Genomic DNA, 14682 nt, shown 5'->3' with positions numbered 1-14682 from the left:
AAAAAAAAAAAAAAAAAATACACAATACTTCTCTGGTAAACGGTTACTTTTACCAATAAAAACTTCTATGATGTGCAAAGCACCCAGAATCACAAACCTATGAATGTGCAAAAAAAACTATCAAACTCTGGGCTAATATAATGGAGCGCATGTGTGAAGCAAGAAAGGCAACAAAAAGAAAAAGTCAGCATGCAGGTACTGTAAGGCAGCTGATGGGCTTCCCTGCAGGAAAGCTCCACCAAAACAAAAGAAGTTTGAACAAGACTGATATCAGGTGTTTTGGCAGTTTTGTTTTCAAGCCACACATGGTTTAACGCAGATGAGTTTGACACCGAACTTTTGGTGTTCTAAAAACACACGGTGTCATTTACAATGTTTGCTGGAGTGTCTTGGAAGTCTTAATTTGAAATGTATGCTTTTATTTTGAAGCCTCGTAACATTTAAATTGAGCTTCTTGGAAAAAAAAAAAAAAAAGGAACTGTCTTTAATCCACCATCATGCACAGTTTGTCCCGATAGTTCAAACATTTAAAATAAAACAAGTCAAAAAACCGTGGAGACGACGTGCCGGCTTGGTTACAAAACACCGAAATCATCAACTTGAGAGCTAACATAGCTTATAATCAGTCTAAGGCAAAAACAAACAACGGACGTTACGACAGGGAGACCCCTCGTCCTCCTCCTCGCCAGCCTTCATAGTGGGAAACCCCCTCCACCCCCCCGATGGCCTCATTCCGTTTGTTGAGACTTACAAAGATTAAAGGGGGCGGAGCTTTCACACTCTGAAGCTCTCTCCTTTGCCGTCGATGTGGCGCAGGCGGAGGTAAACGTCGGTGCCGATGCCCTGCATGGACTGTACGGACAGGGAGCCCCCCAGGTACTCGGCGTAGGCCCTGGAGGTGGGCAGGCCGAAGCCGAACCTGCAGAGAGCAAAAGGTTTAGAGGCTGACGGCGGGAGCGCCTGAAACCCCACGGAGAGCACGCTCCTACCCGTGCATGGGGCTGGACTGGTTCCCGCTGTTGGTGATGTTGTTGAAAATGTTGCTCATGCGGGGGTCCTGCGCGCTCTCCTCCGCCGTGCTGAAGTGGTAGTCCATCACCTTGTCTAGGATGTTGTGAGGAATGCCTCCGCCGCGGTCTGAAATCCTGGAGGAGGAGCCAAAATGTGTCGGATTGAAGCCAAAAGTCCAGACTTTAATCCAAGAAACAAAGTTTACGGCATGAAAAACTAATCAAATGGGAAACTTATTTTGAAATACAAATGAGAAACATTTCGTTTATCACTAAAAGTTCCTTTTATTTTTCCTGTATTATAACTAGAGAAGTCAAGTTATCAATGTAATTGCTCTTTATGAATTACAGATAAATTAGTTAATTATTATCCATTTTAAATCTTAAATGTTGCCTTTTCAAATATAAAACAAAAATCCAAATGTTTACCTGCATGAACGTTTTATTTGAACTCAGCTGAAAAACGCAGGTTACATTTCTATCAGTCAATGTTTTTTGTAACTTTATCGAAAGCAAACAAATGTACAATATTAATATTAATTATTAATATTATATTAAATATTTTACAGCGCCATAATGTCACAAATTTAAATGAAAATATCTCAAAATGAGGCTTTTCAACAGCAATTATTAGATTAAAAATAGATTAATTACAGTCATAGTTAATTATTTGCACTCGATTATTAGATTGTTTGCACTAAAAACTGTATTACATGACGATAACTCCAACATAAAAGCTGAAGAGTAACGCTTTGGTTCTTATAATAAATACAAGCAGAAATTTAATCTGCACTTGATGATATTTATTTTACAAAAGTGCTTTTACAGATTAGCAAAAAAAATGATTGAATGTGATAACTGACACAAATAATGATATATTTTTGAAAAATAAGATATGAAGTGAAATACCCAAATATTAGATTTTTTAAAAATAAAAGTTACCATCCCAAGAAAAAAAACTAATTGATTCCCAAAAATATTTAACTCAAGAAACTGATCTGAAAAAGACGATTGGAGTGTCGACTTTTCCAAGAGAATTCCACTAAATTTATTTGAGAAGGATTATTAATTCATTTACCTGATGACAAAGTCGATGTCATTGTTGGCAATAGTGACAACCACATCGGGGAGATTGTAAGGAGTGTCCAAGTGGCTTTCCATGGTGGCCCTGAGGAGACAAATCAGTCATTTGATGACTAAATACACTTTTTATGTTCATTTTATGTTTGTGCTGTAAATGTGTCACCAGACAGAACGCCACTGATTTGGTGCCAGAAATGACAATTGATTGTATAGATTGATAGTGTGTGTTTGACAAGTTTGCAACTGTTAAAAAGTTCATAACAAACTCTTGACAGATATATAAAATATTAATCATTTAAAATTCAAAGCTGTGAATCCTTAAAATCAATGAAGTGACAAAATCTCCATGTAACAGTAAAACTTTTGCAGTAGATAAACTTAAATGATCCAAAAAGAAGTATAAATCAGCTGTTTTTCAGAATAAAGTACCCATAATTGTTTCAAAATAAAAGCACTAACAGAAACTATTTTTTTTTTAGGAAGCAACAGTTTAAAAATGTAGAATGAGGTGGATGTTCCTCTGCCTGTCAGCTGGTGGCGCCGTTACCTCATGGCGTTTTTAAGGAGTTCTGGTAGGATGTAGTCCAGGGGCAGAGGGATGAAGGGGAAGCGAGCCGCTACGTGTCCGTTGATCCTCACTCGGGGGGAATTCCCGTACTGATGCTCACACAGACGTCTTTAGGACAAAAGGAGCATTTGTCACAACTTTTTAGAAGATACATTTTTAAATTCTTCATAGTTTATAATCATTAATCTGTTCTTTTAGTTTATGCAAATTTTAATATGCATTCCTATAGCTGACAAGTTAGCAGATCAGGTAGAACAGAAACAAATTTAGCAATTAAACTTGATAAACGGATTCACTCATTTTTAATTATATTAAAAAACTGGAAAAAATGCAATAAATTGTGGATTAAACTCCTATTATAATTGTGTTATGCTCATGAAAATAACAGTTTTCTAAAAACAGATCAAAGAGTTTGAGAAGATCTAAAAGTAAAAAATACAGATAATAGCTCATATCTGATTCTCAGATCAATATTTAATCATTTATTAACCAAGTTTATCATTAGCATAAATAACACTGACCTGGCAAAGTCCACCCACTTCTCTATGATTTTTTTAGGAGAAAGACGTCGGCATATGATCCCAACGAAATCCGGCTGTATTGAGAAAACATAGAAAGACAGTTTAGTTGAACAGAAAAGGTTATTGCTTTAGTAAACTAGAATTCCAGTATTTTAAAAGTCAAATTTTGCCAAAAGTTTGGAAATGCTTTAGAATGGATGAGAAATACATGTACGTTATCCTCATGCAGAGCCAGATGATGAGTGGCCAACATTCGGATCCCGAGACGAGAACACAGCGTTGTGTCCAAGAAGCTGCGGATGATCGTCTCATCCTGCAAATGTTAGAAAATAAACACATTTACTACTAAAAAAATACTCCTCAAGCTGACAAATACTACAATACAGAAATAATTTCAGTTAGGACTTTCTGATTCCTGCTTTAAAAGGACCTTCTGGTCGACTCAGCACCTGGATGTGTCGGCGGCACTCCCTGAAGCCCTGAGCCAGCATGGTGACCACGTCTTTGTGGTCGTCCAGCAGCTGCTGCACCAGCTTACAGAACCGAGCCTCCATGTCCTGATCTTTGATCTGCGGCAGAAGAAAACAAACGACGTAAAATAAATGTTACTAAAATAATGATAAATCATATTTGGGATCACTTCAGTTTTACAGGGGGTGAACTGGATGAAGTTACTGCAGTTTTGATCAAATTAGTTCCAATAAAGATTCAAAAACTCTGTTAACTTCTAGTAAAAATTACAAAATACAGACCAAATGGTCAACTAATTTCAGACTGCCGATCAGGCAGATTTGTGAAAAGTTAAAAAATTATTACAGAAAACGGCACAGCTACATCTGTGATTTAAGTCAAGTGTTGAAAAATACAATAATTTACAATGAAGTATCAGGGACACAAAATATATATATATATATATATATATATATATATATATAGTACGAGTTTTTTTCTCGTAAAATTTACGATTTTTAATCTTGTAAATTTATGAGATTAAAAATCATATACTTATGACAAAAAGGGCATAAATGTAGTAAATATTTAGCCTTTTACTTTTAAAGTCATAAATAAACAACTTTTTTTTGATAAATTTGAGACTTTTAATCTTGTTTATTCATGAGATTAAAAGTCGTAAAATTGATGCCAAATATTTAGCATATTAGTTTTGAAGTCATAAATATACGACTTTATTCTCTGAGTTTAACAATAACGACATTTTTTCGTAAATGTATGACTTTTAATCTGTTAAATTTGCGAGATTAAAAGTCATAAATTTAGCCTATGACTTTTAAAGTCATAAATATACGACTTTACTCTCGTAATTTAACAATTGATAAATTTTTTTCTCATAAATTTAGGAGATTTAAGGTCGTATTTTAAAAAAAATGTTTATTTGTAAACTCACCCTAATACTATGTAGTTTTAAAGTACTCAATTTAAAACTTTTAATCTTATAAATTGATTATTTTCTCATAAATTTACAAAATTTGAAGTCACTTTAAATCTCATAATATTTTTTTGGTGGCCCTAATACTCCATTGTACTTTAAAACAAGTAACTTTACAAGAAAAAAGTCAAATTTAGACTTTAAAAGTCATAATTATACAGCTTTTTTTCTCATAAATTTACGAGATTTTAAGTCGCACTTAAAAAAAAAAAGTTTATTTGTAAACTGGCCCTGATATCCCGTCGTATAATTACATGTTAATTAACTGTTTTATTGTTGATAAAGTACAACAATAAAAGATAATTGGCACAGACTTGATTAAACTTACCGTTAACCTACATTCAACTCTTATTTCATAAAAACTATAAGCATGAACTGTATGACGTAAATTCATTTTGTAACATAACTCCAGTCGGCCGATGGACAAATTAACCATTTCTAAGTATTACAGTGAAAACGGTCAGAATATTTTAGGTTTGAAAATCAGCAACAACTAAAGCAAAAAGACACTTTTTTATCATCTCAGATACAAACAGAAAATATAGTCAGAAAGATGTTTTTTTTTTAAATCTGAAACAAAAATCAAAGTAAGTTGGGTTTTCTGTGCGTTTATATTTTCCGTACAGATTCTCTGAAATGTTCCAGTCTAACCGCCTTCATGCAGCGTGGACTAACGAACTGAACGAACCTGCAGGAATGATCGGTGGAGATAACTATGAAAGCTCAAACAAAGACGTCTTTGCTTTTTTAAAACAATACCTTTAATGTTTTAAAAATATTATAGAATAAATAATCAAAAATAGACTAAAGATTTCAGTTTTTGCTTTGAATTTGCAACTTTTTTTCTCCTTTTGTTGATTTTTGGAGAGTAAAAATACAAAAATTAAGCATGTAATGCGCTCTAATGCAGTGAAATTTACTTAAACTAAAGTGTTTTTGAAGAAGTACAAATGAGAGTGAAACTTCAAACTTGTGCAGATGAAATGTGGAGTCAACCAGCCGTGAAGCTGCTGCGTGCAGGATAACCCGAGACTGTGACCGAACATGTTTGTGTGCTTTTTTCCTCAGGAATAAAAAAAAAAAACCTCTCAGATTTACGTCAAACCTGATCTCTTGACTGTGTCACCTGTCTGCAGCACTCACCTGGGGGAACTCGCTGAGCATGTGGTAGGCTCTGATGTACAGTTCATGCTGTGGGAAAGGAGAGAAGAAAACAGGCTGTAGTTAGTGTGAAGCTCTGCAAACAAATCCACAAAGAAGACGGCATCAAAACCTGCAGGAGTGACCCCTGAGCGACCCCTGAGCATCACCGAGCGTTTCTCACGCCGCTTCAGTTACTGAGGATTTCAGGATTCATCACTTTGATGGATTTTCTCTCACAAACTTCTACTCAAAAGAAACTTAGTTCATGAGAATTCTCAGCATTTGGAGGCTGTTTCAAATCTGTTCTTTTTCATTAGAATGTTTTTTTTTTGGTTTATTTTTTAATGCTTTTAAAGAACAAGTTGACCTAGATTCATAACAAGTGGTTACATAAGAAAAACCACTTTCACTTTATGCCAGAGAAACCAAAGACGCAGGAATCTGGGCCAAAGTTCAGCAACAATGAAACAGCGTTTATGAAGGATTTGGAGGGAAAACGGACTGGAGAAAGAGCCAAGATCTGCTGTTATATCACACACAACGTCTGTGTTTATCCAGGATATTTATACACACAACTGAGCGGTTTGTGGAGAACAAAAAAGGACTTTCACTAACAAATTTTATGGACCTTAACCTAAAAAAAATACTTTTAAATACTTTAACTTAAGCAAAAATTGGGGATGGAAACACTTAAATCCCTACAACAAATTGCTTTCAGAACAAATCAACTCACTTTACTCACATTAGATTCCTCTGAAAAACTTATTTTTAGTTTTTACAAAACCTGCAGGACTGGTGGCTGGAGGAAAGTCTACAGAAATGTAGAATAGTACTTCTAATGAGGTTAAAAGTCATAAACATGTCAGACTCCACCATTGTGTCTGTGATCGATTCATTCTGTTGGTACAAATGCTCCACGCCAACACGCTGCTGTTAACTTTCTGTGAAATGTCATTAAACAAAAACACTAAACAGAAAAGGACAATTATTTTATATAGAACAACAACTACAACAAAAGAACAACATTTATTCTAATTCATTTAGTGAACTGTTAGAACTTCAGTCAAATCTGTTGAACTGCACATATTCCTCTGCAATAGAACCAGGAAAAGGTTTTTATAAAAGAGAGAAAAGAGACTCACACCCATTTGTGTGCGCATAGTTCTTGATTTGTGCACTTAACTTTGGATTTGTGTGTGCAATTCTCGATTTTTTTGCACATAACTTTGGATTTGTGCATCCATAATTCTTGATTTGTGCGCAACTCTGGATTTGTGTGTGCGTAATTCTTACTTTGTGCACAAAGTTTGGATTTATGCGTGCATATTTCTTGATTTTTAACTCATAAAACATTTTGTAAAGTACAAAAATTATGAAATTCAAAAAAACACAATTTATAAATGTACAGATTAAAATTACATCGATCTTTAAACTACCCACGCACACATAAATCTTTAAAAAGTACACACAAAACCACATCTATGCACAAATCTGATGTGAGACTTTTCACTTCGTCTGTAAGTGATGCATTCAAATGCTGCTAGGATGCTGGGCCATCAGATTTTTCCCTTCAGTAGTTTTGAACTTAAATTACAAATATTTTCTGGTGAAAACTTGACATTTTCCCACTTTCTCAAACAGATATACCGAGGTCAACAGACTCAGCAGCTGCAGTTATTTTGTGATTCACTCTGATAAAAGCTATTTTTGGTTTTTTTAACGTCGTTGAGGCATTTTTCCGATGATAGAGGACATAAAAAAGAAAATGTAGCTCAGAATTGCAGTTCAGAGTATCACTTTATTCTAATAAATCAGGAGCAGATTAAAAATGCTGCTTGAAAGAAGTTTATTTCTACTATAGAGAAATACACGTCTTAATTTTCCTGTTCTTTTCCACTCTGATGCATCCACTTGTAGACTCAAATGAATCTTTTTCTTGTTTTAATTACTTATATCAGTAAGAGATTCTAATTCTGTCTTGTTATGAAAAAATATAAAGCTAATTCTTGAATAAATTAGCTTATGGAGGTTAATTTACACCAAAAGTTGAATATTAGAGCAAAAAAAATTATATTATCATTGCAGTTGTGATGCTAATGAAACTGTCATTTGGTAAAGAGTGTAATTCCCCCTGATTTTCTATTATACAAAATTAAAAAGTTAAATTCCAATTAGTTGTCACTCAGCTAGGTGTGTGAAATTTGTTCTCTGCATTTGACCCATCCCCTGTGGGAGTGGTGAGCTGCAGACACAGCCGCTCTCTGGAGCCATTTGGTAAAAACAATGTTTTCAACATGTTTCTAGATTGGTTTTAGTTATATATTTAATGGTTCTGATGCAAATATTCAATACAGATGTGCTGCAAAAAAATGTGCTGACTTAAAACTGATCTTAAGTGCATTTTTAAGTGATTAACACTAAATATTAAAAAAAAGAATCTGCACACACATTCCCTAACAGATTAACGTTTTGTCTGGCTCTCCTGGTAACTTCTATATTTAAACTCAGTTTGGATCTCACAGGCTGGTAATGACCACTAAATCTGGTAAATGTTTCACTGAGTCACAGGACTTTAGGTGATGCTTTGTTTTTCTTCTGTTAAACCTTTTACTATGTACACAAAGAGAGTCTGCACTTGTAAAAAAAAAAGGTTGTAAATTTTATGCTAGATTTTTATAAAATTAGGCTAAAAAAAATCTACGTTTTAGTGGGAGTTTTTTTTCCTGCCATATGCTAACTTTTTTTTTTTTAGAAAAAAAAAAAAAAGAAGAAAAAAATCTCAAAAATTTCTCTGCAACAGCATCTGCTGCTAAGCTCACTTCCTGTCAGCTTTCAATTATGTAAACAAATTAGAACATTTAGCAAGAACTGGATTCAGTGATACCGTCCTACGTTCTCCCTTGACTCCATAACACTTACCACCTGCAGTATGGTTGGGTTGCAGCCGATGATGAATGGCAGACTGCGGAAACCTTTGATACGATGGGCGATTCTTACAGGAAGCTCCTTGTGAAGATACCTGGCACTGCTCTGCTCATACGCAGGCGGAAGGGAAACATTGGTGAGATATTTAGCAGACACTCCACAGTGCTTTCTTTCAGTGAGGGAGACATGCTTACCAAGATGTGGTGTCCATCAGGAGACTTCCCGGAATACAGCAGGGTCGCTAAGGTTAGACGAACTGAGGCCTAGACAGACAAAAAAAACACAAATTAACAGCTTTAACATCGAAATTAGTCAAATATTTCAATCTACACTTGCTTTAAAGCAGAAAGATGTGTCATTTTTAACCAATTAGATACATTTAGACACACCCACTTTGATGAAAGTTGTGTTTTTGGTGTTTTTAACTGGTTCTTGTGGCATTTTTTTGACAATGCAAGGCAAATAAAACAAAAAATGTCAACTCAAATTGCATTCCTGAGTATTTCTTTATTCAAATAGTTGGAAATAAGAAACAGACAAAAAAAACGCAGTTTAAAAAGTAGCTTATTTGCTATATAGAAAATACCCTGGGTGGGTCACAAATAGTAAAATGATCAATGTTGGTCTTCGTCTTCTACGTCTGAGCTGGTATCTGGTTCAAAACTGTACGGCTGGATTAGCTCTAATATTAATCACTATTTCTGTAGTGCAGGTAATGTTAGGTTGAGAACGTGAGGAACTGTAAGCTAACAGATGGATAATGGGAAGTGGGGGCAGGCTAACACTGTGCCAACCATCCAACAACAACTCAGGCAAATTTCTGATGAACTCAGGGTTCCTACAAGTCTCTTCAAGTTAAATTTGAGACTTTTTAGGACCCTTTTAATTTCAAGATCATAATAATCAATAATAGTTGAAAAAAAAAAATTGACAAGAAATGTGAAACGGAGAAGTTTCAAATGGCACATTTTTTAAGGCTCGGGTATCAAAATGTGAGACTTTTGGGAGGATTTTTAAAGTTATTGTTGTCAAATTTATTATTTCAGTGCTTTATATATATATATACATACATACATATATATATATATATATATATATATATATATATATATATACACACACAAGCTAAAACAGTATAGTCAGAATTAAAGGACAATTATTAAAATAGATTGGAGATGATTGGTGCGGGTTTTTAATGGAAAAATATTTTTTGTTATCTAAAATGAAAGAGAAACTGAACATGTGACTAAAATAGAAATGCTTACTAAGGATTACTGGATCATCAATTTGAGGAACGCTGATGAAGCAACTTAACTTGCAATACACAATGTTTAATGTAACAAACGTGAAACATTAGGAAAAAAATGCATTCAATATGTGGTTTATAGCTACAAACCAAAGACAGAATACCTAATCAATTTTTTTAAGAGTAAAACGGCTTCATAACAACAGTTTATTACTGGATATTTCATCTTAAATGAGAATTTACCACGACAAAAGCAGACATAAGGCTTTTACATTCTGTTTCTGATTATGAAAATGTGCTCCTTCATGTGAAACTTTAACTGTCAATTAGATCAAAAATCCCAATCTTCATTAAAATTCTTAAACAATTTCATAAATATGCACATTTGATCATACTTGGTGACTATAATCAAAGAGGAGAAGCAGCTGGTGTTATTGAAAGTGAATGCAACAGTTGTTTACTCCTCCACTAACCCAAACCTGCAGATTCTTTAGTGCAAAGGCAAATACTGTAAAGTGCATCCACACCCTTTCCCTTTCTATTTTCCCTCAGCAAACAAATTAAAAAAGGACAGGAGTTTGCCCAGGAGACATTTGTCAGGCACGTGACTAGATCAAAAACTAGCTTAGAAGGAAGGAAAGGGGTTGTGGGAGATTAGACATGCGAAAAGAGGATGGTCACTCCCTTCACTTCTCTATTCAAGTGACATAAAGTTGTATTAGTTGATTTTTAGTCAAACTAGTTCATTATATACTAGTTAGTGAAGGCTAACTGTTCAATAGGCGAGGGGGCACCGAGGGGTCAACAAAAGGAGTGGACAGGCCGACTGCCGAATAACTGGGTCAACCTATTCTCCATCGCTCAAAACGTCTTTCTGACAACTATTTTTGCCAGCAACTCAACAAAAAGTGCTGCGGTACTTCACAAAAATAACGTGTCCCAAATTAAAAGCCGGCTGAGAACATACTGTTGTTGCTGTGAATTATTGCACAAGATGTTCAGCTAGCTAAATGTTCTTTACGACGCTGCGTTCAAGCTCCCGGCAGAACCGCCGGTTAAAACCGGCTGTAACGGCTCGGGCAATTTGTAAAAGGAAAATTCACGTGGTTATTGTGAGCACAGAATAACAATGATTTACATTTTATTGGAAAACTGTATATTTAATAAAATATTTAGTTAAAACTGTTTTTATGTAACAATTGCTATTTAAAATGCTAATCGTTGTATAATCAATCTGGAAAAAAAAAAAAAAAACTTCTAATATTTGGTTTCAAGGACAAAGAAACATTAAGTATCACCTTAGTAGTAGGATATCTATAAATAGTCCGATAATGCAAACGATTTGTGTATATTTAATATTTTTTTTATTACAAAGCAAAGTCGACTTTTTTTTACCGGCTCTTGACAGTCCCTGAACGCAACGCCAGCAGTGCTAACGGCTTCGAGCTCGAGCTAGCTTACACGCTGGGTGCCGGGGATGTAGGATCTCCTTTTCTGGACAGACCACCGGTTCAAACTCCCTCCTCTTACCTTCTCTGCAGACACGTCGATTGCAGACTGGTTGTAAAAAGACGTGACAGTCTTCGACCGCTCTCTCGCTAACTCTGAAAATCCTTGCATCGAGGATGTGGACCGAAATCTTCGGCTTCCAGCAGCTGACACCGGAGGCAATGTTTTGGTAGCGGGGGCCAGTAAGAGGCGGCTGAGCCTCGGCCGGGTTGTGCCGGTAACGCCGCACAGCATCTCCGCCGCGAGTCCCGCTAAACCTGAACGCATTTGGAGACGGTCTGTGAAAGCCGACAGGTCTGGCCTGCTCCACTTAAAAAAAACACACAAAAATTAAGGCTGCTATGAAGCCATTGGGGTCACGTCGTACTAATGCACAAAGGCACGTATCTGAATACAGTAGAGAGAGGCTACAGAAAGGCCTTGAACCTGATTGGCTGTTTGTGGAAGGATTTTGGGTAGCGACGTGACCGCGGAACCAATCAGGGGGCTAGGGGCGGGGCAAACCACTGCTGTAACCCACATTTACAGTTAGTGGCCAACTCACGAGATCACACGAAAGAACACAATACTGTCTAGTACTGGAAGTACCGAACATAATGGATCAGACAGTAAAACTTTATAAACTTACACTCAAGCGGGACTTTATCAAAGTACTTGTTAAGTTAGTCAATAAAATGCATTTAAAGGCGCCATAAATGTGTTCTTTTTTATCTAATCAACCTTATTATTACTCTATTAATTATAACTTAAACTTATTAAAAAAAAAGACCATGACTTTGTCACCATTGGAAATACATGCAGTATATACACATGTCAATTATGCAAGAAAATTATTTTAACACATTTTGAGGAAAATCCTTGTTCTTTTTACAATAAATATAAATGCATCCAAATCCCAATAAGAAAAAAATGTTTTTATCAATACGTTTAAAAGAATTTAAGATGAAATTTTACATTAAAAAGTAAGTCTTAAGGCAGTATAAAGTGTTTAACAACTCTACTTTTCCTTGAGCTGCATATAAAGAGAAGGGAATGTTCTGTACTTTATCTTTTAGAGCACTTTCACTTCTCACAGAGAAGTTAGAATGCTGCATTTTTTTAAAGAAAAAATATGACCAGCAATTAAATTTCTCCTCTATTAATAAAAACACATCAGATACAATAGAATCTACATTTATTACCACATCAAACAAGTGCACTCTTATTTTGAAAGTTGGAAGAAAGTGAAAAAATTGTGTTTTGAAGAAGCTGACATGGAAAAAAAAGAGATCAATTTTAAATTTTCAACCCAGAAGGGAGTTTAATACTGTTGAATCACAGAGATTAAACTTTAAAAATACATTTTCAAGCACAATTCTTTAAAGAACATTATACAGTACAATAAGAACTAAAATCACTTTAGAACAACTATCACAAAGACTTATTTTCACATATATGACAGCAGCATTTTTCAAATTTAAAAAAGGGTAACTTAAAACGTTTTACCCAACTCAGTCTTAAAAATATATATAAAAAAGTTCTGCATCAATTATCTTAAAGTTTCTCCTTCTTCAGGTGTGAACAAAAAAGGGGCAGATAACCCAATTTAACACATAATAAGAATCTATATGAAAAATATAAGCAAAACAGTTTTCATTTTAAAAATAACCACAGAAAATCTGTATGGCTTCAACGGTCCGTTTGGCTCATGCACTCTCCTCTCTTTTCCAAATTATCACCATGTTCTTGTCACTCAGGGCCACCATGTAAGAGAGCTCAGGATCCATTGCTACGGTGTTGATGGAGGGGCCCTCCAAAGAGCCGAGGCCCTTCCTCGTTGGTGCCGGCCACTCCAAAACCTGCAAACAAGCAATAAATAAATAGAGGAAATTTTGCTGAATCGAAAATAATTTGCTTACACAAGCTAAGATAGCCAAAAAAATCATTAGCATGTTTTTTCTTTTAAATGTATTTTAGTTAAGTTAAATTAGTGGGTCAATTTATTTTTTTCAAAATCCCTCTGTAAAAATATAACAAAACATATAATAAAATCTTGAAAAACCAATTTCATATATTGTAGTTGTATAAACAAGTAAGCTATCCTCTTTGAACAGTGATATATTGTTAATTACATTTTGTGTGAAATGATTAATAAATAGTCGCTTTTATCCTTCAGAATCTACATGAATTATTGTGTTAACGGTTGAAAAGTTACAGTAAATCAAAGAACATAAACACTGGAGCTCTGGAGTTAAAGCTCAAGTTAAGATATTTTACTCCATAAATGTTTGATTTTGGGAAAACTTGAAAAAAATTACATGTTTTCTTGTATTAAATCTAACCGTTAGCCAAATGGAAGTACTTTCTGTGTACATATTTAATTTAATATCATTATTAAACATTATGAATTGAATTTCCAAAGTACAGTTGATAAAACGGTACCTAAAAATGTCATGTTTTACCCTCCTAAACAGAGAACACTGTCCAGTCCAACAGTGTCAGAGTAGGTAGGAATGGTCACTGTTTGGATTTATTTGAGTTTGTTTAGAGCTCCACTGTTTATAACCAGACTATTTCCACCATCTGGGAGCTTTCAAGTGAATCCCCGTCCTCTGAAATCAAACGTTTTTATGCTGCAAGCCCAAGAGAGAGCTGTGCAGACAGAAATGTTTAGAACTCATGCATTAACATGATACACGCATTCAGGTCAGACACTCACATCAGTGGGCAGGATGGGTTTTCCAGGCTTATAGCCCTTTTTCTGCAGGTTGGCGGCGTGGTACGTCCATATCCTGCCTTTGTCGTCACCACACACGATGTAACCACGTCCTAAGGAGCGACAACATTACACTTTCTGCAAATTATTCAACTGATTTTCATCAGAAAACACTAATTTGATCCAACACTGCTCTAAACAGCTAACGTATTTTGTAGTTGCGTACCAGGACAGGTGTTGAGAGCCAGGTAGGGGATCTTGGTTTTGGCCCACTGCAGCTCAGCCAGAATGACCGCACACACCGTCCTGTTCTTCTTGTCTGGACGCTGAGCCACAGTCTTGCTCCAGCTCCACAGGTAGATGCAGCTGTGCGTGTAGTTCTTAGAGGCTGGCGGGACAAAAAAGATCAAACTTTATAAGAAAAAAAAAAGTTTTTGAGCTTTTTGTGAATTTTTTGTGAATTTCCCTTTGTAACACGTTTATGGGGTCAAATCAGGATCAGCTTAAAGTGAACGAAAAAACATTGAAAACTTGAAAA

At 35.3% G+C, this 14682-nt stretch overlaps 2 protein-coding genes across 5 annotated transcripts in view; both read right to left on the bottom strand.

Annotated features, from left to right (window-relative positions):
• Positions 1-402: 402 nt before the first annotated feature.
• On the bottom strand, positions 403-11869 carry bckdk (branched chain ketoacid dehydrogenase kinase). 2 transcript variants are annotated; one of them, XM_024266512.2, is made up of 11 exons: positions 11471-11869; positions 8889-8957; positions 8689-8799; positions 5770-5817; positions 3632-3751; positions 3391-3495; positions 3183-3256; positions 2641-2769; positions 2089-2178; positions 990-1145; positions 403-919 (listed from the first exon to the last, which is right to left on the bottom strand). In XM_024266512.2, exons 1-11 carry the CDS (start codon positions 11714-11716, stop codon positions 775-777), a joined length of 1293 nt encoding a protein of 430 aa, XP_024122280.1. In that variant the 5' UTR covers positions 11717-11869; the 3' UTR covers positions 403-774. The 2 variants fall into 2 exon arrangements, with proteins under 2 accessions (XP_024122280.1, XP_024122281.1); XM_024266513.2 differs by having other exon boundaries at positions 3397-3495; positions 11471-11868.
• Positions 11870-12722: 853 nt separating this feature from the next.
• The window catches only part of lrwd1 (leucine-rich repeats and WD repeat domain containing 1), a 43219-nt gene continuing 41259 nt past the window's right edge, over positions 12723-14682 (bottom strand). For all 3 annotated transcript variants that reach the window (XM_024266508.2, XM_024266507.2, XM_024266509.2), the window contains 3 exons: positions 14371-14532; positions 14148-14257; positions 12723-13287 (listed from right to left, as the gene is read on the bottom strand). In XM_024266508.2, coding sequence (XP_024122276.1) covers positions 13135-13287; positions 14148-14257; positions 14371-14532 — 425 coding nt within the window. In that variant the 3' untranslated portion in view covers positions 12723-13134. The remainder of the gene's footprint in view (positions 13288-14147; positions 14258-14370; positions 14533-14682) is intronic.

The sequence above is a fragment of the Oryzias melastigma genome, linkage group LG14 (assembly GCF_002922805.2).
Source record: "Oryzias melastigma strain HK-1 linkage group LG14, ASM292280v2, whole genome shotgun sequence".
NCBI classification, from domain to species: domain Eukaryota; kingdom Metazoa; phylum Chordata; class Actinopteri; order Beloniformes; family Adrianichthyidae; genus Oryzias; species Oryzias melastigma.
This window is presented reverse-complemented; position numbering and strand designations above follow the sequence as displayed.

What these genes read in the sequence shown, in the direction of transcription:
- bckdk (XM_024266512.2), bottom strand. Translation starts at nt 11,716, where the DNA reads ATGCGTTCAGGTTTAGCGGGACTCGCGGCGGAGATGCTGTGCGGCGTT. An exon ending in TGCATGAGGATAACGTACAT is followed by an intron (nt 3,257 to 3,390) that starts GTATTTCTCATC and finishes TTCTCAATACAG; the next exon opens with CCGGATTTCGTTGGGATCAT. An exon ending in CTCCTTAAAAACGCCATGAG is followed by an intron (nt 2,179 to 2,640) that starts GTAACGGCGCCA and finishes TTGTCTCCTCAG; the next exon opens with GGCCACCATGGAAAGCCACT.